We start from the raw sequence: 23145 nt of genomic DNA, 5'->3' as shown, positions 1-23145 counted from the left end.
GAATTCCCCCCATTAGCAGGAAACGGTCAGCAGAGCTAGCAGCATTTATGCAGAGAAAAATATTCCCGTAACCCCCACTAACTCCCCTAACTTACACATCTTGGGACACTAAGGGGCAATTTAGCATGGCCAATCCACCTAACCTGCATATCTTTGGACCGTGGGAGGAAACTGGAGCACCCGGAGGGATCAAGTGAATTTGAGGATCAGCCATAGTCAAAATGAATGATGGAACAGGCTTGAAGGGCCGAATGGCTTACTCCTGCTTCTATTTTCCATGTTTCTATGAAACCCACGCAGACATGGGGAGAATGTGCAAACTCCACACAGACAGTGACCCGAGGCTGGGACTGAATCGGGTCCCTGGCACTAACCACTGTTTATTCCTGTATTCAAATCCCTTTACAATGAAGGCCAACATATAATTTACCTTCCTCACTAGTTGCTGTCCCTGCATATTAGCTTTCAATGACTCATAAACAAGAACATCCAGTTCTCTTTGGGCATTAAGAAACAGGCTGCATTTCTGTTTTCCCTTTAGTTGTAGTTGCATTTCTGAAAAGTGCAACATTAAATAAAACTACTTTAAGTGTATTTCATTTTCCTATTGAAACCTGTGTGGTTACATTCTGTAAGACCTTCCCCATCATAAATCCAAACTATGGTCAGGAAGAGGGATAGGCCTCAAGGTGAAGGGTCGGGGAATCGAGAGAGGTCACAAAGTGAAGGGTCAGGGAGGAAGGGTCTGTGGGTCAGAGTGAGATGTGGAGTGCAAGGAAGTTTGGGAGTGGAGTTTGGGATGTGGAATTTGGGAAACGGGTATTTCTAAGTTACTCCACATTGCTAAATTTTGGTTTTGTAAATTAAATAACTTATAAAATAAAATATCTAAAACAATTCAACTTTTTACTTAGAATACCAACTGCTCACTGCCACCTGTTTCCCAAACCACCTGCTCACTCCACATCTCACTCTGACCCACAGACCCTTCGTCCCTGACCCTTCACTTTGAGACCTCTCTCAATTCCCCGACCCTTCACTTTGAGGCCTATCCCTCTTCCCGACCCTTCACCTTGAGGCCTATCTCTCTTCCTGACTCTTCACCTTGAGGCCTATCCCTCTTCCTGACCCTTCACCTTGAGGCCTATCTCTCTTCCTGACTCTTCACCTTGAGGCCTATCCCTCTTCCTGACCCTTCACCTTGGGGCCTATCCCTCTTCCTGACACTTCACTTTCTGGCCTATCCCGCTCCTGGACCTATCCTCTCATTGATTCCTGCTGACTCTGGCCTTCCCTGACTCTTTAACAGCTGTGTTCCTGTTCATGATCCAGATCCAATCCCGTGCCAGAACTCCAGGATTGCAAAGTGTGGATCCCATTGATGTCAAAGCTCCGAGCTGAGGGTGTGATAATCCATGCGTTTTTTAAATGCTCCTACTTGTTGCTTTCCTTTCCTGAACCCTCAGTGAGGCTGTGGAAATGAGAAACAGGAGGGGCTTCACAGAGATTATAACAGCCCGGCCCAGCACTTCCGTATCATCTGGACCGACACTTCACAATCCCGGAGCTCCGGAATTAGATCGAATCTGAATCTTGAACAGGCATGAAAGTTCAGGAGAGGGAAGAGAGAGAGAGAGGGGGTGACTCAGGGAATGGGAGAGACCACAAGTTGGAAGGTAAGCTAGGGGGAGGGGTCGCTTCAAAATGATGCTGATTGGATCACGTTGCCAGATGTCAGACTAGTGGGAAATGACATTAAAACGAATCTCACAATGCTAAACGGGATTACTTACCCCAGCAGCTAACTAACCTTAAAGTGAAACAACTTTAAATGAGGACTTACTGGATTTGCAATAGTCTGCGGCTGAATCACAGTCTTCATAATCTCAGTGTCATATCTGACTTTAAGATATGAGCTTCAAACTAAGACCACCAATTTCCATAACTGACATTGCACCTACTCTCCTTCAGTAAGCCTGAGATCATCCATAATTCTGTTGGCTACAGCCTTACTCACACCAAATACCCATTATCCCTGTACGCACTCGCCTACATTTGTTCTGGGTCAAGCAACATCCCAAACAAGGGGAAGCAGTTTCTCAAAGCTATCGATTCCCTTATTAAGTACCTCCATTACATCCTCCCCACCTCTACACTGTTAGCCTCAGGAATTTACCTGGTTTCTGAATTAAACTAAGAATGAAGGTTTAACAGTGGGAAGAACACTCCCACACTTACTGAAACACCAAGTGAAGCAAGCCGATATTCCACACGGACAACGGAGAAGACAGCCACCTACCTCCATGCCAAACAGTAATGAACATTCCTGATCGAGAAGTGTGGCTATTTTTCTTGTTCAAGTCTTTGGGGGCTGGAGTCGGCAATTTAGCTCAGTCTGACTACACTGGAGTTCCTGTGTAGGGAAGTGTAATCTGAACACTTTGTGGGAGACTGTAATCTGAGCCCACATTTAACTGCAGGAAATTCAACATGAAAGCAGTCTCAGAAACTGCCAGTGATTCCCAAAACAATCAAACTTCATCCCTAGCTACCGTCTCCATCCTTTTTTTGTGGGCGTCATTGCCTGGGCCAGCATTTATTGCCCATCCCTAACTGACTTCCATTTCAGAGGGCAGTTGAGAGTCAACCACATTGCTGTGGCTCTGGAGTCACATGTAGGCCATAACGGGTAAGGACGGCAGATTTCCTTCACCCAAAGGACATCAGCAAACCAAAGAACAAAGAACAATACAGCACAGGAACAGGCCCGTCGGCCCTCCAAGCCTGCGCTGCTCATGTGCCCAACTAGACCATTCGTTTGTATCCCTCTATTCCCAGTCTGATCATGTGGCTATCTAGATAAGTCTTAAATGATCCCAGCGTGTCCTCCTCAATAACTTTGCCTGGGAGTGCATTCCAGGCCCCCACCACCCTCTGTGTAAAATACATTCCCCTGACATCAGTGTTGAACCTTGCCCCCCTCACCTTGAATCTGTGACCCCTTGTGTTCGTCACCTCCGACCTGGGAAAAAGCTTCCCACTGTTCACCCTATCTATGCCCTTCATAATTTTATACACCTCTATTAGGTCGCCCCTCATCCTCCGTCTTTCCAGGGAGAACAAGCCCAGTTTACCCAATCTCTCCTCATAGCTAAGACCCTCCATACCAGGCAACATCCTGGTAAACCTTTTCTGTACTCTCTCCAAAGCCTCCACGTCCTTCTGGTAGTGTGGCAACCAGAACTGGACGCAGTATTCCAAATGTGGCCTAACCAACGTTCTATACAGCCGCAACATCATATGCCAACTTTTATATTCTATGCCCTATCCAATAAAGGCAAGCATGCCATATGCTTTCTTCACCACCCTCTCCACCTGTACTGCCACCTTTAAGGATCTGTGGACTTGTACACCCAGGTCCCTGTGTGTCTATACTCCTGATGGTTCTGCCATGTATTGTATAGCTCCCCCTTACATTAGATCTACCGAAATGCATCACTTTGCATTTATCTGGATTAAATTCCATCTGCCATTTCTCCGCCCAATGTTCCAGCCTATCTATATCCTGCTGTATTCTCTGACAATGTTCATCACTATCCTCAACTCCAGCAATCTTTGTGTCGTCCGCAAACTTACTGATCGCACCAGCTACATCTTCCTCCAAATCATTTATGTATATCACAAACAGCAGAGGTCCCAGTACAGAGCCCTGCGGAACACCACTAGTCACAGACCTCCAACCGGAAAAAGACTGTTACCCTCTGTCTTCTATGGCTAAACACAGTAAGCATTTTAACAACACCAGGTTAAAGTCCAACAGGTTTATTTGGTAGCAAATAAATGGCTCTATGGCTATATCTATGGCTAAATCTATGGCTAAGCCAGTTCTCCACCCATCTAGCGAGCTCACCTTTTATCCCGTGAGATTTAACCTTTTGCACCAGCCTGCCATGAGGGACCTTGTCAAACGCTTTACTAAAATCCATATAGAAGACATCCACGGCCCTTCCCTCCTCAATCGTTTTTGTCACCTCCTCAAAAAACTCAACCAAATTTGTGAGGCATGACCTCCCTCGTACAAAACCATGCTGTCTATCGCTAATTAGATTATTCAGTTCTAAATGCCCATATATCCTATCTCCAAGAATCTTCTCCAATAACTTCCCTACCACGGACGTCAAGCTCACCGGCCTATAATTACCCGGGTTATCCTTGCTACCCTTCTTAAATAACGGGACCACATTCACTATCCTCCAATCCTCTGGGACCTCACCTGTGTCCAGTGAAGAGACAAAGATTTCTGTTAGAGGCCCAGCAATTTCATCTCTTGCCTCCCTGAGGAGTCGAGGATAGATGCCATCTGACCCTGGGGATTTGTCTGTCTTAATGTTTCCTAAAAAACCTAACACTTCCTCCCTTGTAATTGAGATTTTTTCTAACGGGTCAACACATCTCTCTGAGACACTACCAGTCAACATGTCCCTCTCCTTTGTGAATACTGATGCAAAGTATTCGTTTAGGATCTCACCTACTTCCTTTGGTTCTAAGCATAATTCCCAGCATAAAACCAGATGGGTTTTTACAACAATCGACAATGGTCATCATTAGATTTTTTAAAAAATTGAGTTCAAATTTCACCATCTGCCGTGGTGGGATTTAAACCTGGGCCCCAGAACATTACCCTGGTTCTCTGGATTATTAGTCCAGTGACAATACCACTGCACCACTGCCTCCCCACTCCCCTTGGCAGCTGTCTCAAATGGACAGTTTATTGCCATTCCTTCAATGTACATGACTGTTCTCAACCCCTTGGTATCATATTTCACCTGAAGATGTGCTTCCAACCACATATCAGCTGAGATATTTCTAACTCCATTAATATTGCTGGAATTCATCCCTACCCCAGCTCATCTGCTGCTGAAACCCTCATTCTTGCCTTTGTTACCTCTGGACTTGACCAATTATCTCATTTCCAGGACATCACTGCAGAAGTTCCGAGGCTCAACCATCTTCAGCTGCTTCATCAATGACCTTGCATTCATCATAAGGTCAGAAATAGGGGTGTTCACTGATGATTGCACAACGTTCAGTATCATTTGCAACTCCTCAGATAATGAAGCAGTCCATGTCCAAATGCAACAAGATCGGACAATATCGAGGCTTCAGCTGTCAAGTACATAGAACATAGAACATAGAAAGCCACAGCACAAACAGGCCCTTCGGCCCACAAGTTGCGCCGATCACATCCCCACCTCTAGGCCTATCTATAGCCCTCAATCCCATTAAATCCCATGTACTCATCCAGAAGTCTCTTAAAAGACCCCAACGAGTTTGCCTCCACCACCACCGACGTCAGCCGATTCCACTCACCCACCACCCTCTGAGTGAAAAACTTACCCCTGACCTCTCCTCTGTACCTACCCCCCAGCACCTTAAACCTGTGTCCTCTCGTAGCAACCATTTCAGCCCTTGGAAATAGCCTCTGGGAGTCTACCCTATCCAGACTTCTCAACATCTTGTAAACCTCTATCAGGTCACCTCTCATCCTTCGTCTCTCCAGGGAGAAGAGACCAAGCTCCCTCAACCTATCCTCATAAGGCATGCCCCCCAATCCAGGCAACATCCTTGTAAATCTCCTCTGCACCCTTTCAATGGCTTCAACATCTTTCCTGTAATGAGGTGACCAGAACTGCGCGCAGTACTCCAAGTGGGGTCTAACCAGGGTCCTATAAAGCTGCAGCATTATCTCCCGACTCCTAAACTCAATCCCTCGATTAATGAAGGCCAGTACGCCGTACGCCTTCTTGACCGCATCCTCCACTTGCGAGGCCGATTTAAGAGTCCTATGGACCCGGACCCCAAGGTCCTTCTGATCCTCTACACTGCTAAGAATGGTACCCTTCATATTATACTGCTGCTTCATCCCATTGGATCTGCCAAAATGGATCACCACACACTTATCCGGGTTGAAGTCCATCTGCCACTTCTCCGCCCAGTCTTGCATTCTATCTATGTCTCGCTGCAACTTCTGACATCCCTCCAAACTATCCACAACACCACCTACCTTGGTGTCGTCAGCAAACTTACCAACCCATCCCTCCACTTCCTCATCCAGGTCAAGTAGCAAGTAATATTTATGCCAAAGAAGTGCTAGACAATGACGATCTCCAACTTTGAGGGCGGCGCAGTGGTTAACACTGCTGCCTCACAGCGCCAGGGTCCCGGGTTCGATTCCTGGCTTGGGTCACTGTCTAGTGTGGAGTTTGCACATTCTCCCTGTGTCTGTGTGGGTTTCCTCCGGGTGCTCCAGTTTCCACTCACAGTCTGAAAGATGTGCTGGTTAGGTGCATTTAGCGATGCAAAATTCTCCTTCAGTGTACCCGAACAGGTGCCAGAGTGTGACGACTGGGGCATTTTCATGTAACTTCATTGTAGTGTTAATGTAAGCCTACTTGTGACAATAACAAATAAACTTAAAACTTTTAAACTTAAAAAGAGAGGATCTAACCATTGTTCCTTCAATGGCATTACCATTGCCGAATTCTGAGGATGCCATTTATCAAAAACTGAACAGCACGAGCCGCATAAATAAAAAGCTACAGGAGCAGTTCAGAGACTGGGAATTCTGCCGAGAGTAATTCACCTCCTGACTCCCCAAAGCCTGTCCAACGTCTACAAGGCACATGTCAGGAATGTGATGGAATAATTTCCACTTGCCTAGTTGGGCGCAGCTCCATCAACACTCAAGAAGCCTGACACCATCCAGGACAAAGCAGCCTGAATGGCATGCTATCCATCACCTTCAACATTCACTCCCACCACCACCAATAAACATATGTACCATCTAAAGATGCACTGCAGGAACTCACCAACGATCCTTCGGCAGCACCTTCCAAACCCACCAGCTCTACCATCTAGAAGGACAAGAGTAGCAGGTACCTGGGAACACCAACACGTGGAAGTTCCCCAAGTTTCTCACCATCCAGACTTGGAAATACATTGCCGTTCCTTCAATAAATGTTGATACTTTTTCCAATCAGCAAATAAAAGCCAGACTGGACACACAATCAGAGTGGCTCCAACCCTGTTCCAGATTCCAGCTGGGTCTTTCCAGTTGCAGGAAAATAAACTGAAGGATTCCACCTTCTCCTTCCAGATAAATGGCCCTCACTGAATATCCATTCCAATAAATGAACAGCAAAAACCCAGGAGACATTCTCCTCAATCACATTACAATCATTAGTATTTTTACAGCAGAATCTTTTCACTCAAAAGCAGCAAAATCTAATTTAAAACTAGTTTCACGTTTTTAAAAAGCATGATACACTTGAAAAAATTCCATCCCATCTCCACCCCGTTGTGAGTCACCATGTGTATAACTCTACCACATCAAAAATCAGGTGGGATAACTGTATCCCATCATGGCTTTATCCCATTGTCACTCAGTGTGGGGGGAACTTTATCCCATTGTCACTCGGTGTGGGGGTGACTCAATCCCATTGTCACTCAGTGTGGGGGTGACTCTATCTCACTGTCACTCAGTGTGGGGGTGACTCTATCTCATTGTCACTCAGTGTGGGGGTGACTCTATCTCACTGTCAGTCGGTGTGGGAGTGACTCTCACTGTCACTCGGTGTGGGAGTGATTCTCACTGTCACTCGTGGGAGTAACTCTATCCCATTGTCACTCGGTGTGGGGATGATTCTCACCGTCAGTCGGTGTGGGAGTGATTCTCACTGTCACTCGTTGTGGGAGTAACTCAATCCCACTGTCACTCAGTGTGGGGGTGACTATATCCCAGTGTCACTCAGTGTGGGGGGACTCTCCCATTGTCACCCAGTGTGGGGGGGGGGGAGGTCTTTATCCCACTGTCACAGTGTGGGGGTGACTATCTCACTGTCACTCAGTGTGGGGGGACTCTCCCATTGTCACCCAGTGTGGGGGTAACTCTATCCCATTGTCACCCAGTGTGGGGGGGGGTCTTTATCCCATTGTCACAGTGTGGGGGTGACTATCTCACTGTCACTCAGTGTGGGGGTGACTCTCACTGTCACTCAGTGTGGGGGTGACTCAATCCCATTGTCATTCAGTGTGGGGGGGGTCTATCCCACTGTCACTCGGTGTGGGGGTGACTCTATCCCACTGTCACTCGGTGTGGGGATGATTCTCACCGTCACTCGTTGTGGGAGTAACTCTATCCCATTGTCACTCGGTGTGGGGATGATTCTCACCGTCAGTCGGTGTGGGAGTGATTCTCACTGTCACTCGTTGTGGGAGTAACTCTATCCCATTGTCACTCAGTGTGGGAGTAACTCTATCCCACTGTCACTCGGTGTGGGGGTGACTCTCACTGTCACTCAGTGTGGGGGTGACTCTCACTGTCACTCGTTGTGGGAGTAACTCTATCCCACTGTCACTCGGTGTGGGGGTGACTCTCACTGTCACTCAGTGTGGGGGTGACTCTCACTGTCACTCGTTGTGGGAGTAACTCTATCCCACTGTCACTCGGTGTGGGGGTGACTCTCACCGTCGGTCGCTGTGGGGGTAACTCTATCCCATTGTCACTCGGTGTGGGGGTGACTCTCACCGTCGGTCACTGTGGGAGTAACTCTATCCCACTGTCACTCGTTGTGGGAGTAACTCTATCCCATTGTCACTCGTTGTGGGAGTAACTCTATCCCACTGTCACTCGTTGTGGGAGTAACTCTATCCCACTGTCACTCGGTGTGGGAGTGACTCTATCCCACTGTCACTCGGTGTGGGAGTGACTCTGTCTCACTGTCACTCGTTGTGGGAGTAACTCTGTCCCACCGTCACTCCGTGTGGGGGTGACTCTGTCCCACCGTCACTCCGTGTGGGGGTGACTCTATCCCACCGTCACTCCGTGTCAAGGTGACTCTCACTGTCACTCCGTGTCAAGGTGACTCTCACTGTCACTCCGTGTCAAGGTGACTCTCACTGTCACTCCGTGTCAAGGTGACTCTCACTGTCACTCCGTGTCAAGGTGACTCTCACTGTCACTCCGTGTCAAGGTGACTCTCACTGTCACTCCGTGTCAAGGTGACTCTCACTGTCACTCCGTGTCAAGGTGACTCTCACTGTCACTCCGTGTCAAGGTGACTCTCACTGTCACTCCGTGTCAAGGTGACTCTCACTGTCACTCCGTGTCAAGGTGACTCTCACTGTCACTCCGTGTCAAGGTGACTCTCACTGTCACTCCGTGTGGGAGTAACTCTATCGCATTGTCACTCGGTGTGGGGGTAACTGTCTGATTTTCATTTGGTGTATGTACCGTCCTAACTATGTTAGGGGTTGTGGGTTTTAACAGAAAAAGAGAAGACTTGGTTTGCACACGTACATTCCAGCAAACACGCAGCAGGTTTTTTGCAAGAGCTGCTCTCTCTTCTCAGCACAATACAAAACTGAAAGTAACACAAGCATCCTGAACGTACATCCTAATGACATCACCATCATGGATCATCAACTCTTAAAGTAACCTTACAACCCCTTTTTAAATATATAACATCCCTCCCCCTTTATCTCTATGGTCATTACAACAAATTACTTTGATGTCATACATAGGATCAGTAATACCTTAGACACAGTATAGAACCCTACAGTGCGGAAGGCGGCCATTTGGCCCATCGAGTCTGCACCGAGTACAAGCCCGTCCAAGCCTTATCCCCATAACCCTATGCATTTACCCTAGTTAGTCCCCGTAACACCAAGGGACAATTTAGCATGGCCAATCCACCTAACCCGCACACCTTTTGGAGTGTGGGAGGAAACTGGAGCACCCGGAGGAAACACACGCAGACACGGGGAGAACGTGCAAACTCCACACAGACAGTGACCCAGGTCGGGAATCGAACCTGTGTCCTTGGCGCTGTGAGGCAGCAGTGCTAACCACTGTGCCTCCCTGTGTATCATTATGATGTACGATGAGTGCATTATAAGTGCTATGCATCATTAATCATTATACACAGTCAATAAGAAAATTCATCAGGAGGACGTCTATTCCTCTTGGGTTGTATATGACATTCTGGAATTTGGCTGTCCTTGACCTTAGAAGTATGATTTGGAAATTCAGTAAGTAATAGTAAGAATAAGTACATACTTAGGCCAGAATTTTACTGGCACGACTGCCCCGATTCCGGGGGCGGGTGAGGCTCGGAGAATGGCATTCTCCGTTGGCTTTGGGAAGGATTGTACAAACCTCAGGTGGAAGTGCCGGTAAAATTCTGCCCCCTTATTCTCTTGGAGCTAATTCTGCAACATTCTCACGGATAGCTAAGTAGCAAAGACATAATCATAAGGCAACTCAGATTCAAATAACTCTTCCGTAGTAGTATTCACAACACTAGGGGTGAAAGAAGTTGGCACTTCTGCAGATGATTCTGAGAAATCATTTTGAGATGACAGCAATTGGTCAGCATGGTGTCTCATTCATCTTCAGTTTGAACCGTGTAAGAAATTGGACCCGTTTTTGCGAGAACTATGGCTGGTACCCATTTCTCACTCGTAGAAACATAGAAGACAGGAGCAGGAGGAGGCCATTCGGCCCTTTGAGCCCACTCTGCCATTCATTATGATCATGGCTAATCATTCAACTCAATAGCCTAATCCTGCTTGCTCCCCATTCGCCCCAAGTGCTATATCTAGCCGTCCCTTGAATACACTCAATGTTTTGGCATCAACTACTTCCTGTGGTCATGAATTCCACAGGCTTACCACTCTTTGGGTGAAGAAATGTCTCCTCACCTCCGTCCTAAATGGTCTACCCTGAATCCTCAGACTGCGACCCCTGGTTCTGGACTCCCCCACCATCAGGAATATCTTCCCTGCATCTACCCTGTCTCGTCCTGTTAGAATTTTATAAGTCTCTATGAGATCCCCCCTCATTCGTCTGAACTCCAGAAAAAACAATCCTAACCTAGTCAATTTCTCCTCATACGTCAGTCCTGCCATCCCCAGAATCAGCCTGGTAAACCTTCGCTGTACTCCCTCGATAGCAAGAACATTCTTCCACAGAAAAGGGACCAAAACTGCACATAATACTTGAGGTGTGGCCTCACTAAGGCCCCATATAATTGCAACAACACATCCCTGCTCCTGTACTCGAAACCTCTCGCAATGTACCAACTCGTGGCATAATTACATGCGAACATTGACCTCCTTGTTGAAATGAGTGTTATTTTGCCCTCACTTCTCATCTAGCAACTCGAGGTTGTTGTTGACACTCTATCATCTATGAAGTATCTGGAGGTAATAACAAATCAAACGTAGTCCTCAATTTTCCCTTTAAGAGGAGTAATGCAGGTGAACTTTAGGTAGTTGCATGAGTAGTATTTCTTTAAGGTGCCAAAAAGCTATTCACACAACATGATAACGAACCTGCTCTTTTGAAGCTTTTAAAGAATGTTCAAGGACTGTATGAATTTTTCAGCTAATCCACTGGTTGACGGATTCATTTTAAATGCCAAAAACCACTTAATTTGAGATAATGCTCAAACCATTGTGGAACAAACTTGGAACCATTATCACTAACAATCTGTTCATGTTTACCTAATCTTGCAAAAATTGCATGAAGTTTTTCAATGGTTTGTTCAGATGTAGTAGATCTCATGACAACAATATCTGGCCACTTGGAGTGTGTATCAATTAAGACTACGAATATGTAACACTCAAACAGACCAGAAAAATCTACATGTAATGGTTGCCATGGAATTTTAGGCCACTCCCAAGGGTGTAAAGGTGGTGTATTTCTTATTTGTGCACAGGATTGACAATGTCCCACTTCTTCATTCTGAACATTGAGACCCGACCACCAAAAATAACTACATGCCAATTCCTTCATCTGGACTATACCAGATGACCTTTATGTAGTTGTTCAAGAACTTTTTCACACAGACTAGGAGGAATGATCACTCGGATTCCGCACAATCGACACACACCTTGGACGGGCAACTCAAACTTTCTTGACACATATGGTTTCAAATCAGGATGTGGACAATGCATTCCAGTTATCAATCCTTTCAATACCATATCCACACCTCTCCATCCTGGGTCATTTCTGGTATGTCTCTGAACCTGAGAAGCTGTCACAGGCATGCGAAAACTAAAGAATATTAGCAAAACTAGTTGGTGGCATCTGCTCAATAGGTAAAGCTAAGCGTGACAATACATCGGTATCAGCATGACACTCTGATTGATGATACTTTATATCTTAAGAATTTGCAGATAAGATCAGTGACCATTTTTGTAATCGGTTAGCAGCTAACGACAGCATGTCTTTATTCAGCCCAAAAATAGTAGTTAAGGATTGATAATCAGTCAATAATGTGAAATGATGACCATTTAATGGTGGAAATTATACTCAATGCTACTTTTTCAAGCTGAGCTGTTAGATTCAGCACCAGAGTATGCAAAGCAAAATATATCAGTTGTTCTCCCCCCAAAGGTATAATATCTAAAATGACTGCTGCTACCCCATAAAATGAAGTGTTGCAAGCAAGCAGTTACGGTAGCTTCAGATTAAAATCAACCAATACTTCAGACTTCTGAAAAGCATCCTTGACATCCTTGTATGCTTTCTCACGTTCTGTTGTCCAGCCCCATGACTCTTTCACACATGGTAATTTATGCAATGGCTTCAATAATGTAGATAAGTTAGGAACAAATTTACCAAAATAATTTACTAATCCTAGAACGGACCTCAATTACATCACATTTGTTGGACATGGTGTTTATATATAGTGTGCTTTTTTTTTTTTAGGTGCTTTATGTAGGCCTTAACTATCAATAAAGTGACCAAATACTGGACCGAAGGCTGAAAAATGGCACACTTTTCTTTCTTGATATGCAGACCATGTTCTTGAAGACATTCCAATGTTGCTACTACATTATTCAAATGCTCCTGTTCACTGAACCCTATAATTAGAATATCATCCAGGTAACATTGTACACCAGAGAGACCACTTAAGATCTGATCCATCAATGTTTGGAATAGGTTGGCATGGATGTTATTCCAAAAGGCAATTTTTACAATGAAAAAAAAAGGTTTATGTGCAACAATGGTAAGCACTGGTTGCGATTCAGTGGCTACATTAATCTGTAAAAACGCTTATGAAGATCATTCTTGTGGAATTTCTGCCCACTTGATAATCCAGCAAACAAATCTTCAACTAAAGGAAATAGATATTGATCAGCACACAACACTGGATTTATGTTTGTTTTAAAATCACCACAAACACAAACTGAACCATCTGTTTTCGTACAGGTACAATAGGGGTAGTCCAGTCACCCATTGTAACCTGCTCTAACACACCAGTATTAACAATCATAGAATCGCTGTAGTGCAGGAAGAGGTCATTTGGCCTATCAACCCATACACTGACAACAATCCCACCCAGGTCTTATCCCCATAACCCCACGTATTTATCCTGCTAATTCCCCTGACACTAAGGAACAATTTACCATGGCCCATCAACTTAACCCACAAATTTCAGACTGTGGGAGGAAACCTGAGCATCCAGGGGAAACCTACACAGACATGGGGAGAACATGCAAAGTCCACACAGACAGTCACCCAAGATGGAATTGAACGTAGGTCCCTGGGCTGTGAGGCAGCAGTGTTAACCACTTGCTGCCCCAAATAAGTTGTACTCATTCTTCTTCAACCTTGAGATGACTTACATATGACACCGCACTTGCTTTGAGACTTTCTGGTGGACTATTAGGCTTTATCTTGAGTTTCACTTGAACTCCCTTCATTGATTCTCTTCGAATATACTCTTATCCAGAAGGTGCTGTCGGCCAGTTTTGGCATCAGCCAATCTGTTGACAACATTCCAATTAAACTTTATCTTCTCCAATCATGATCTCCCAAATAGAGCTGGAAATTTACCACAGACCACATGTAGAGGAAACTTCACTGTTTGTCCACTCTACTCGACATTGACCATTATGTAACCTTTTAACAGCACAATCCCTTCCATGTCCTTAAATTACAGCTGGCTGTAAAGGAAGATGTTTTTGCTTTTGTTGGTATATAGTCTCAGGAATTAAAGATACAGCAGTATAGTATCAACCTCCGTCCTAATATGTTGTCCGTTTAACTTTGGAATCACCCGGAATCTATGTGACTCACCCTGTATGGATAAGATGCTCATCATATTTCTGGACATTCTCTTCACAGTCGTGATTCTTCCTTCCATGTTGTGAATTCTTTTTGTAGAATGAAACTTGTTCTTCTTCTTGAAGATAGACATGTTCTTCTTCTGAATATTCTTCTCAGGGGGTGCTGCTCTTGCCCAACAAGTCCCAAAGGACTGCCTGGAATCTCATCCTTTCCTGATCAGAAAAAAACATTGTTTGGTTTTTTACTTGGTCTTCCAACACTGGCACTTTTAATACTTAATCCTGCTGGTGATTCTCCCCAGACTTCCAATATTAAAGTGTGAGGACACACAAATTTTCTCACCACCTTAAGATCTTTTCTTGATGAAGTAAAATCCTGACTCGTCACCAATTATCTTTCTATGGTGTCCTAACAATGTCAGGATTGAGGGTTTTAACTGAAAAAGAAAAGACTTGGCTTGCACACGTAGATTCTCACAAACACAATAAGGTTTATTGAAAAGCTGCTCTCTGCACAGCACAATACAAAACTAAAAGTAAAACAGCATCCTGAACACACACCGTAATGACATCACCATCAAATCATGTGATCAGCACTTAAAGCAACCTTACAACCATTTGTAAAGATATAACAGTGTGGGGGGACACTGCCTCACTGTCACTCAGTGTGGGGCGACACTGCCTCACTGTCACTCAGGGTGGGGGGACACTGCCTCACTGTCACTCAGTGTGGGGCGACACTGCCTCACACTCACTCAGTGTGGGGCGACACTGCCTCACACTCACTCAGTGTGGGGCGACACTGCCTCACACTCACTCAGTGTGGGGCGACACTGCCTCACTGTCACTCAGTGTGGGGCGACACTGCCTCACTGTCACTCAGGGTGGGGCGACACTGCCTCACACTCACTCAGTGTGGGGCGACACTGCCTCACTGTCACTCAGGGTGGGGCGACACTGCCTCACTGTCACTCAGTGTGGGGCGACACTGCCTCACTGTCACTCAGTGTGGGGCGACACTGCCTCACTGTCACTCAGTGTGGGGCGACACTGCCTCACTGTCACTCAGTGTGGGGCGACACTGCCTCACTGTCACTCAGGGTGGGGCGACACTGCCTCACACTCACTCAGTGTGGGGCGACACTGCCTCACACTCACTCAGTGTGGGGCGACACTGCCTCACTGTCACTCAGTGTGGGGCGACACTGCCTCACTGTCACTCAGGGTGGGGCGACACTGCCTCACTGTCACTCAGTGTGGGGCGACACTGCCTCACACTCACTCAGTGTGGGGCGACACTGCCTCACACTCACTCAGTGTGGGGCGACACTGCCTCACACTCACTCAGTGTGGGGCGACACTGCCTCACTGTCACTCAGTGTGGGGCGACACTGCCGCACTGTCACTCAGGGTGGGGCGACACTGCCTCACTGTCACTCAGGGTGGGGCGACACTGCCTCACTGTCACTCAGGGTGGGGCGACACTGCCTCACTGTCACTCAGTGTGGGGCGACACTGCCTCACTGTCACTCAGTGTGGGGCGACACTGCCTCACTGTCACTCAGGGTGGGGCGACACTGCCTCACTGTCACTCAGTGTGGGGCGACACTGCCTCACACTCACTCAGTGTGGGGCGACACTGCCTCACTGTCACTCAGTGTGGGGCGACACTGCCTCACACTCACTCAGTGTGGGGCGACACTGCCTCACTGTCACTCAGTGTGGGGCGACACTGCCTCACTGTCACTCAGTGTGGGGCGACACTGCCTCACACTCACTCAGTGTGGGGCGACACTGCCTCACTGTCACTCAGTGTGGGGCGACACTGCCTCACTGTCACTCAGTGTGGGGCGACACTGCCTCACTGTCACTCAGGGTGGGGCGACACTGCCTCACTGTCACTCAGGGTGGGGTGACACTGCCTCACTGTCACTCAGGGTGGGGCGACACTGCCTCACTGTCACTCAGGGTGGGGCGACACTGCCTCACTGTCACTCAGGGTGGGGCGACACTGCCTCACTGTCACTCAGGGTGGGGCGACACTGCCTCACTGTCACTCAGGGTGGGGCGACACTGCCTCACTGTCACTCAGGGTGGGGCGACACTGCCTCACTGTCACTCAGGGTGGGGCGACACCGCCTCACTGTCACTCAGGGTGGGGCGACACTGCCTCACTGTCACTCAGGGTGGGGCGACACTGCCTCACTGTCACTCGGTGTGGGGCGACATTGCCTCACTGTCACTCGGTGTGGGGGGACACTGCCTCACTGTCACTCAGTGTGGGTGTGACTCTATCCCATTGTCACTCAATGTGGGGAGGGGGGAGGGGGAACTCTATCCCATTGCCACTCAATGTGAACAAAGAACAAAGTACAGAACAGCACAGAAAACAAGCCCTTCGGCCCTCCAAGCCTGTGCCACTCCTTGGTCCAACTAGACTATTCGTTTGTATCCCTCCATTCCCAGACTGCTCATGTGACTATCCAGGTAAGTCTTAAACGATGCCAGCGTGCCTGCCTCCACCACCCTACTTGGCAGCGTATTCCAGGCCCCCACCACTCTCTGTGTAAAAAACTGATATCTGAGTTATACCTCGCCCCTCTCACCTTGAGCCCGTGACCCCCCGTGATCGTCACCTCCGACCTGGGAAAAAGCTTCCCACTGTTCACCCTATCTATACCCTTCATAATTCTGGACACCTCTATTAGGTCTCCCCCTCATTCTCCGTCTTTCCAGGGAGAACAAGCCCAGTTTACCCAATCTCTCCTCATAGCTAAGACCCTCCATACCAGGCAACATCCTGGTAAACCTTCTCTGCACTCTCTCTAAAGCCTCCACGTCCTTCTGGTAGTGCGGCGACCAGAACTGGACGCAGTACTCCATATGTGGCCTAACCAACATTCTATACAGATGCAACATCAGACTCCAGCTTTTATATTCTATACCCTGTCCTATAAAGGCAACCATACCATATTCCTTCTTCACCACCTTCTCCACCTGTGTTGCCACCTTCAAGGATTTGTGGACTTGCACACCTAGGTCCCTCTGTGTTTCTATACTCTTGATGGCTCTGCCATTTATTGGATAACTCCCCCCTACATTAGTTCTACCAAAATGCATCACTTCGCATTTATCTGGATTAAATTCCATCTGCCATTTCTCCGCCCAATTTTCCAGCCTATCTATATCCTGCTGTATTGTCCGACAATGTTCATCGCTATCCGCAAGTCCAGCCATCTTCGTGTCATCCGCAAACTTGCTGATAACACCAGTTACATCTTCTTCCAAATCATTTATATATAGCACAAATAGCAGAGGTCCCAGTACAGAGCCCTGCGGAACACCACTGGTCACAGACCTCCAGCCGGAAAAAGACCCTTCGACTGCTACCCTCTGTCTCCTGTGGCCAAGCCAGTTCTCTACCCATCTAGCCACCTCTCCTTGTATCCCATGAGCCTTAACCTTCTTAACCAACCTGCCATGAGGGACTTTGTCAAATGCCTTACTGAAATCCATATAGACGACATCCACGGCCCTTCCTTCGTCAACTGTTTTTGTCACTTCCTCAAAAAACTCCACAAAATTTGTAAGGCACAACCTCCCTCTTACAAAACCATGCTGTCTGTCACTAATGAGATTGTTCCATTCTAAATGCACATACATCCTGTCTCTAAGAATCCTCTCCAACAACTTCCCTACTACGGACGTCAAGCTCACTGGCCTATAATTATCCGGGTTATCCCTGCTACCCTTCTTAAATAACGGTACCACATTCACTATCCTCCAATCCTCAGGGACCTCACCTGTGTCCAATGAAGAGACAAAGATTTCCGTGAGAGGCCCAGCAATTACATCTCTTGTCTCCCTGAGCAGTCTAGGATAGATGCCATCAGGCCCTGGGGATTTGTCAGTTTTAATGTTACCTAAAAAACTTAACACTTCCTCCCTTGTAATGGAGATTCTCTCCAACGGGTCAACACCTCCCTCTGAGACACTCCCAGTCAACAAGTCCCTCTCCTGTGTGAATACCGATGCAAAGTATTCATTTAGGATCTCCCCTATTCCCTTGGGTTCTAAGCATAATTCCGCTCCTTTGTCCCTGAGAGGTCCGACTTTTTCCCTGACAACTCTTTTGTTCCTAACATATGAATAAAATGCCTTAGGATTCTCCTTAATCCTGTCTGCCAAGAACATTTCGTGACCTCTTTTTGCCCTTCTAACTCCCCGTTTGAGTTCTTTCCTCCTCTCTCTGTATTCCTTCAGAGCTCCATCTGTTTTCAGTTGCCTGGACCTAACGTACGCCTCTCTTTTCTTTTTGATCAGATCCTCAATTTCCCTGGTTATCCACGGCTCTCGAATCCTACCTTTCCTATCCTTCCTTTTTACAGGCACGGTAGCACAGTGGTTAGCACTGCTGCTTCACAGCTCCAGGGTCCTGGGTTCGATTCCCGGCTTGGGTCACTGTCTGTGTGGAGTTTGCACATTCTCCTCGTGTCTGCGTGGGTTTCCTCCGGGTGCTCCGGTTTCCTCCCACAGTCCAAAGATGTGCGGGTTAGGTTGATTGGCCAGGTTAAAAAAAAAAATTGCCCCTTAGAATCCTGAGATGCGCAGGTTAGAGGGTTTAGCGGGTAAAATATGTGAGGGTAGGGCCTGGGTGGGATTGTGGTCGGTGCAGACTCGATGGGCCGAATGGCCTCCTTCTGCACTGTAGGGATTCTATGATTCTATGCCTGTCCTGCAGCCTTATCAACTGTTCCTCAAAAGACTCCCACATGCCAGACGTGGACTTACCCCCAAACAGTCTCTCCCAATCAACGGCCACCAATTCCTGCCTAATCCGGCTATAGTTAGCCTTGCCCCAATTTAGCACCCTACCCTTGGGACAACACTCGTCCTTGTCCATTACTATCCTAAAGTTAACAGAGTTGTGGTCACTATTTGCCACATGTTCCCCGGCCGAAACTTTGACGACCTGACCGGGCTCATTTCCCAGAACTAGATCCAGTATAGCCCCCTCTCTAGTTGGGCTATCTACATACTGTTCCAAAGAACCTTCCAGTACACATTTTACAAATTTCTCCCCGTCCAGACCCCCAGCCCTAAGCACTTTCCAGTCTATACCAGGGAAATTGAAGTCCCCCACTACAACAACCCTATTTTTTCTGCACATATCCAGAATCTACTGACATATCCGTTCCTCCACTTCCCGTGGGCTGTTGGGTGGTCTGTAGTATACCCCCAGCATAGTGATTGCACCTTTCCTGTTTCTGAGCTCCACCCACAGCGACTCATTACATGACCCCTCTAAATTGTCCACCTTCTGCACCGCTGTAATATGCTCCCTAACTAATATCGCTACTCCCCCACCTTTTTTAGCCCCTCCTCTGTCTCGCCTAAAACACTTATACCCCAGAATATTCAGCTGCCAGTCCTGTCCTTTTAACCATGTCTCCGTCACCGCAACCACATCCAAATTCCGCGTTAGCATTAAGGCCCTAAGTTCATCTGTCTTACCCGTTACGCTCCTCGCATTGAAGCAGATGCACTCCAGACCTCCAGGCCCACTGAGGTCATCCTGCTCCAGAATGCTCTTCTTCTTATCTAGCCTTGCCCTGGTCCCCAGCTCGACACAGTAAGAAGTTTAACAACACCAGGTTAAAGCCCAACAGGTTTATATGGTAGCAAAAGCCACACAAGCTTTCGGAGCTCTAAGCCCCTTCTTCAGGTGAGTGGGAATTCTGTTCACAAACAGAGCTTATAAAGACACAGACTCAATTTACATGAATAATGGTCGGAATGCGAATACTTACAACTAATCAAGTCTTTAAGAAACAAAACAATGTGAGTGGAGAGAGCATCAAGACAGGCTAAAAAGATGTGTATTGTCTCCAGACAAGACAGCCAGTGAAACTCTGCAGGTCCACGCAACTGTGGGAGTTACAAATAGTGTGACATGAACCCAATATCCCGGTTGAGGCCGTCCTCGTGTGTGCGGAACTTGGCTATCAGTTTCTGCTCAGCGACTCTGCGCTGTCGTGTGTCGCGAAGGCCGCCTTGGAGAACGCTTACCCGAATATCAGAGGCCGAATGCCCGTGACCGCTGAAGTGCTCCCCAACAGGAAGAGAACAGTCTTGCCTGGTGATTGTCGAGCGGTGTTCATTCATCCGTTGTCGCAGCGTCTGCATAGTTTCCCCAATGTACCATGCCTCGGGACATCCTTTCTTGCAGCGTATCAGGTAGACAACGTTGGCCGAATAGCAAGAGTATGTACCGTGTACCTGGTGGATGGTGTTCTCACGTGAGATGATGGCATCTGTGTCGATGATCCGGCACGTCTTGCAGAGGTTGCTGTGGCAGGGTTGTGTGGTGTCATGGTCACTGTTTTCCTGAAGGCTGGGTAGTTTGCTGCGGACAATGGTCTGTTTGAGGTTGTGCGTGAGGTTGAGCTCCGAAAGCTTGTGTGGCTTTTGCTACCAAATAAACCTGTTGGACTTTAACCTGGTGTTGTTAAACCTCTTACTGTGTTTACCCCAGTCCAACGCCGGCATCTCCACACCCCAGCCTCAGTACTGACTGACCTACTGTTTTGATCCCCACCCACCTGCCTCACTACTTTAAACCCTGCCGAAATACTCTAGCAAAACTCCCAGCCAGGATATTTGTGCCCTTCCAGTTAAGGTGTATCCCATCCTTTCCGTACAGGTGCCATCCTCTCTTGAAGACTTCCCAATGATCTATGAATTTGAAACCCTCCCTCTTGCACCAGTCCTTTAGCCACGTGTTCAATTGTAGAATCTCCCTGTTCCTGGCCTCACTAGCACTAGGCACCGGGAACAGTCCAGAGATTGCTACGCTAGAGGCCTTATTATTTTTTAGCATCCATCTCCCTGAATTGCTCTCGTATGACCCCCCTGCTCTTTCTACCTACGTCATTTTCACCAATGTGTACAATTACATCTGTTTGATTACCTTCCCTTTTTAATATGCTTCCTACCCTCTCGGAGACATCCAGTACCCCGGGGGGACTCTGCATCCAGTACCCCGTGTGGGGGGGGACTCTATCCCATTGACACTCAGTGTGGGGGGGGACTCTATCTCACTGTCACTCAGTGTGGGGGGGACTCTATCCCATTGTCACTCAGTGTGGGGGGACTCTATCCCATGAGTCAATGTGTTGTCAATGGGTGATTGTTCAGAGGCCGTGCAGCTGGTGTTGAGGTTGAAAACTATGATGTCCTGTCACCTCTCAGTTACTGAATTCCATGTTACGGCTACTTCAGCTGCCAAACTGCCTGGGATTAATCCAACCTCGTTGATCCATCCATGCAGTTGCTCCAGGTCACACTTCAGCCGGTGTGATGGGCCAGATAAATTGGAAGTGTCCACATTGTGAGATTCCAGAGTTTGGAGAAGATGAAAGAGCACATTTGATCTCACCAAAAGCCCCATGATTGCAGGATAAAGGTCGGCAGCAGTCAGAAGACAAAAGCAATTGACAGCTGGCAAGCCTGAAAAACAAAGGAGATAATTACTGGCCAGGGCTACTGTGGCTACGGTAACAGCAAAATTTCGAACACACTGTCCCAGATTGAGAAAGGACAGTATGTGACCCACTGTCCCAGAGTGAGAGAGGACAGTGTTGGACCCACTGTCCCAGAGTGAGAAAGGACATTGCGTGACCCACTGTCCCAGAGTGAGAAAGGACATTGCGTGACCCAGGGTAACAGATTGTGAAAGGACAGTGTATGAAGGGACAGTGCGTGACCCAATGTCCCAGAGTATGATAGGACAGCGTGTCGAAGGACAGTGTGTGATACAGTGTCCCAGAGTGTGAAAGGAAAGTGTGTGACCCAGTGTCCCAGAGTGGGAAAGGACAATGACTGACCCACTGTCCCAGTGTGTGAAAGGACAGTGTGTGACCCAGTGGCCCAGAATGTGATAGGACATAGTGTGTCCCAGTGTCCCTGACTGTGAAGGGTCAGTGCGTGACCCACTGTCACAGAGTGAGAAAGGTCACAATGTGACCCAGTGTCCCAGAGTGTGTAAGGACAATTTGTCAAAGGACACTGTGTGACCCTCTGCCCCAAAGTGTGACACGACAGTGAGTGACCCACTGTCCCAGAGTGTGACATGACAGTGTGTGAAAGGACAGTGTGAAAGGTCAATGTGTGACCCACTGTCCCAGAGTGTGAAAGAACAGCGGGTGTGACCCACTGTCCCAGTGTCTGAAAGGACAATGTGTGACCCAGTGTCCCAGAATTTGATAGGACAGCGTGTGAAAGTACAGTGTGCAACCCACTGTCCCGGAGTGTGAAAGGACAGTGTGTGACCCAGTGTCCCAGAGTGCAGAAGGACAGTATGTGATCCAGTGACCCAGTGTGTGAAAGGACAGTGTGTGACCCAGTGTGTGAAAGGACAGTGTGTGACTCAGTGTCGCAAAGTGTGATAGGACATCGTGTGTCCCTGAGTGTGAAAGGTGAGTGTGTGGCAAAAGACAGTGTGTAAGCCAGTGTCCCAGCATGGACAGGACGCTGTCTGATCCACTGTCCCGAGTCTGAAAGGACAATGTGTGACCCAGTGCCCGTGTGTGAAAGGACAGAGTGTGACCCAGTGTCCGAGAGTGTGAAGGGACAGTGTGTGACCCACTGTCCCGGAGTATGACATGACAGTGTGTGACCCAGTGTCCCAGAGTGTGAATGGATAGTGTGTGACCCACTGTCCAAAGGGACAATGTGTGACCCAGTGTCCCATTGTATGAAAGGACAGTGTGTGACCCACTATCCTAGAGTGTGAAAGGACATAGTGTGTGACTCACTGTCCTGGAGTGTGAAGGGACAGTGTGTGACTCACTGTCCTGGAGTGTGAATGGATAGTGTGTGACTCACTGTCCTGGAGTGTGAAGGGACAGTGTGTGACTCACTGTCCCAGAGTGTGAATGGATAGTGTGTGACCCACTGTCCAAAGGGACAATGTGTGACCCAGTGTCCCATTGTGTGAAAGGACAG

At 47.7% G+C, this 23145-nt stretch overlaps 1 protein-coding gene across 5 annotated transcripts in view; it reads right to left on the bottom strand.

The window, feature by feature from the left end:
* The window catches only part of LOC144489987 (uncharacterized protein C22orf15-like), a 40347-nt gene extending 17589 nt beyond the window's left edge, over positions 1–22758 (bottom strand). For 2 of the 5 annotated variants that reach the window (XM_078207811.1, XM_078207812.1), the window contains exons 1-2: positions 21384–21476; positions 14150–14352 (exon numbers count right to left, since the gene is read on the bottom strand). In XM_078207811.1, the coding sequence (XP_078063937.1) occupies positions 14150–14270 (121 nt within the window). In that variant the 5' untranslated portion in view covers positions 14271–14352; positions 21384–21476. Of the gene's footprint in view, positions 1–14149; positions 14877–21383 lie in introns of those variants that run through there. The other 3 variants (XM_078207815.1, XM_078207813.1, XM_078207814.1) reach the window with 3 other exon arrangements.
* Positions 22759–23145: the final 387 nt, after the last annotated feature.

This window comes from Mustelus asterias, unplaced genomic scaffold (assembly GCF_964213995.1).
Source record: "Mustelus asterias unplaced genomic scaffold, sMusAst1.hap1.1 HAP1_SCAFFOLD_2746, whole genome shotgun sequence".
Taxonomy (NCBI): Eukaryota; Metazoa; Chordata; class Chondrichthyes; order Carcharhiniformes; family Triakidae; genus Mustelus; species Mustelus asterias.
This window is presented reverse-complemented; position numbering and strand designations above follow the sequence as displayed.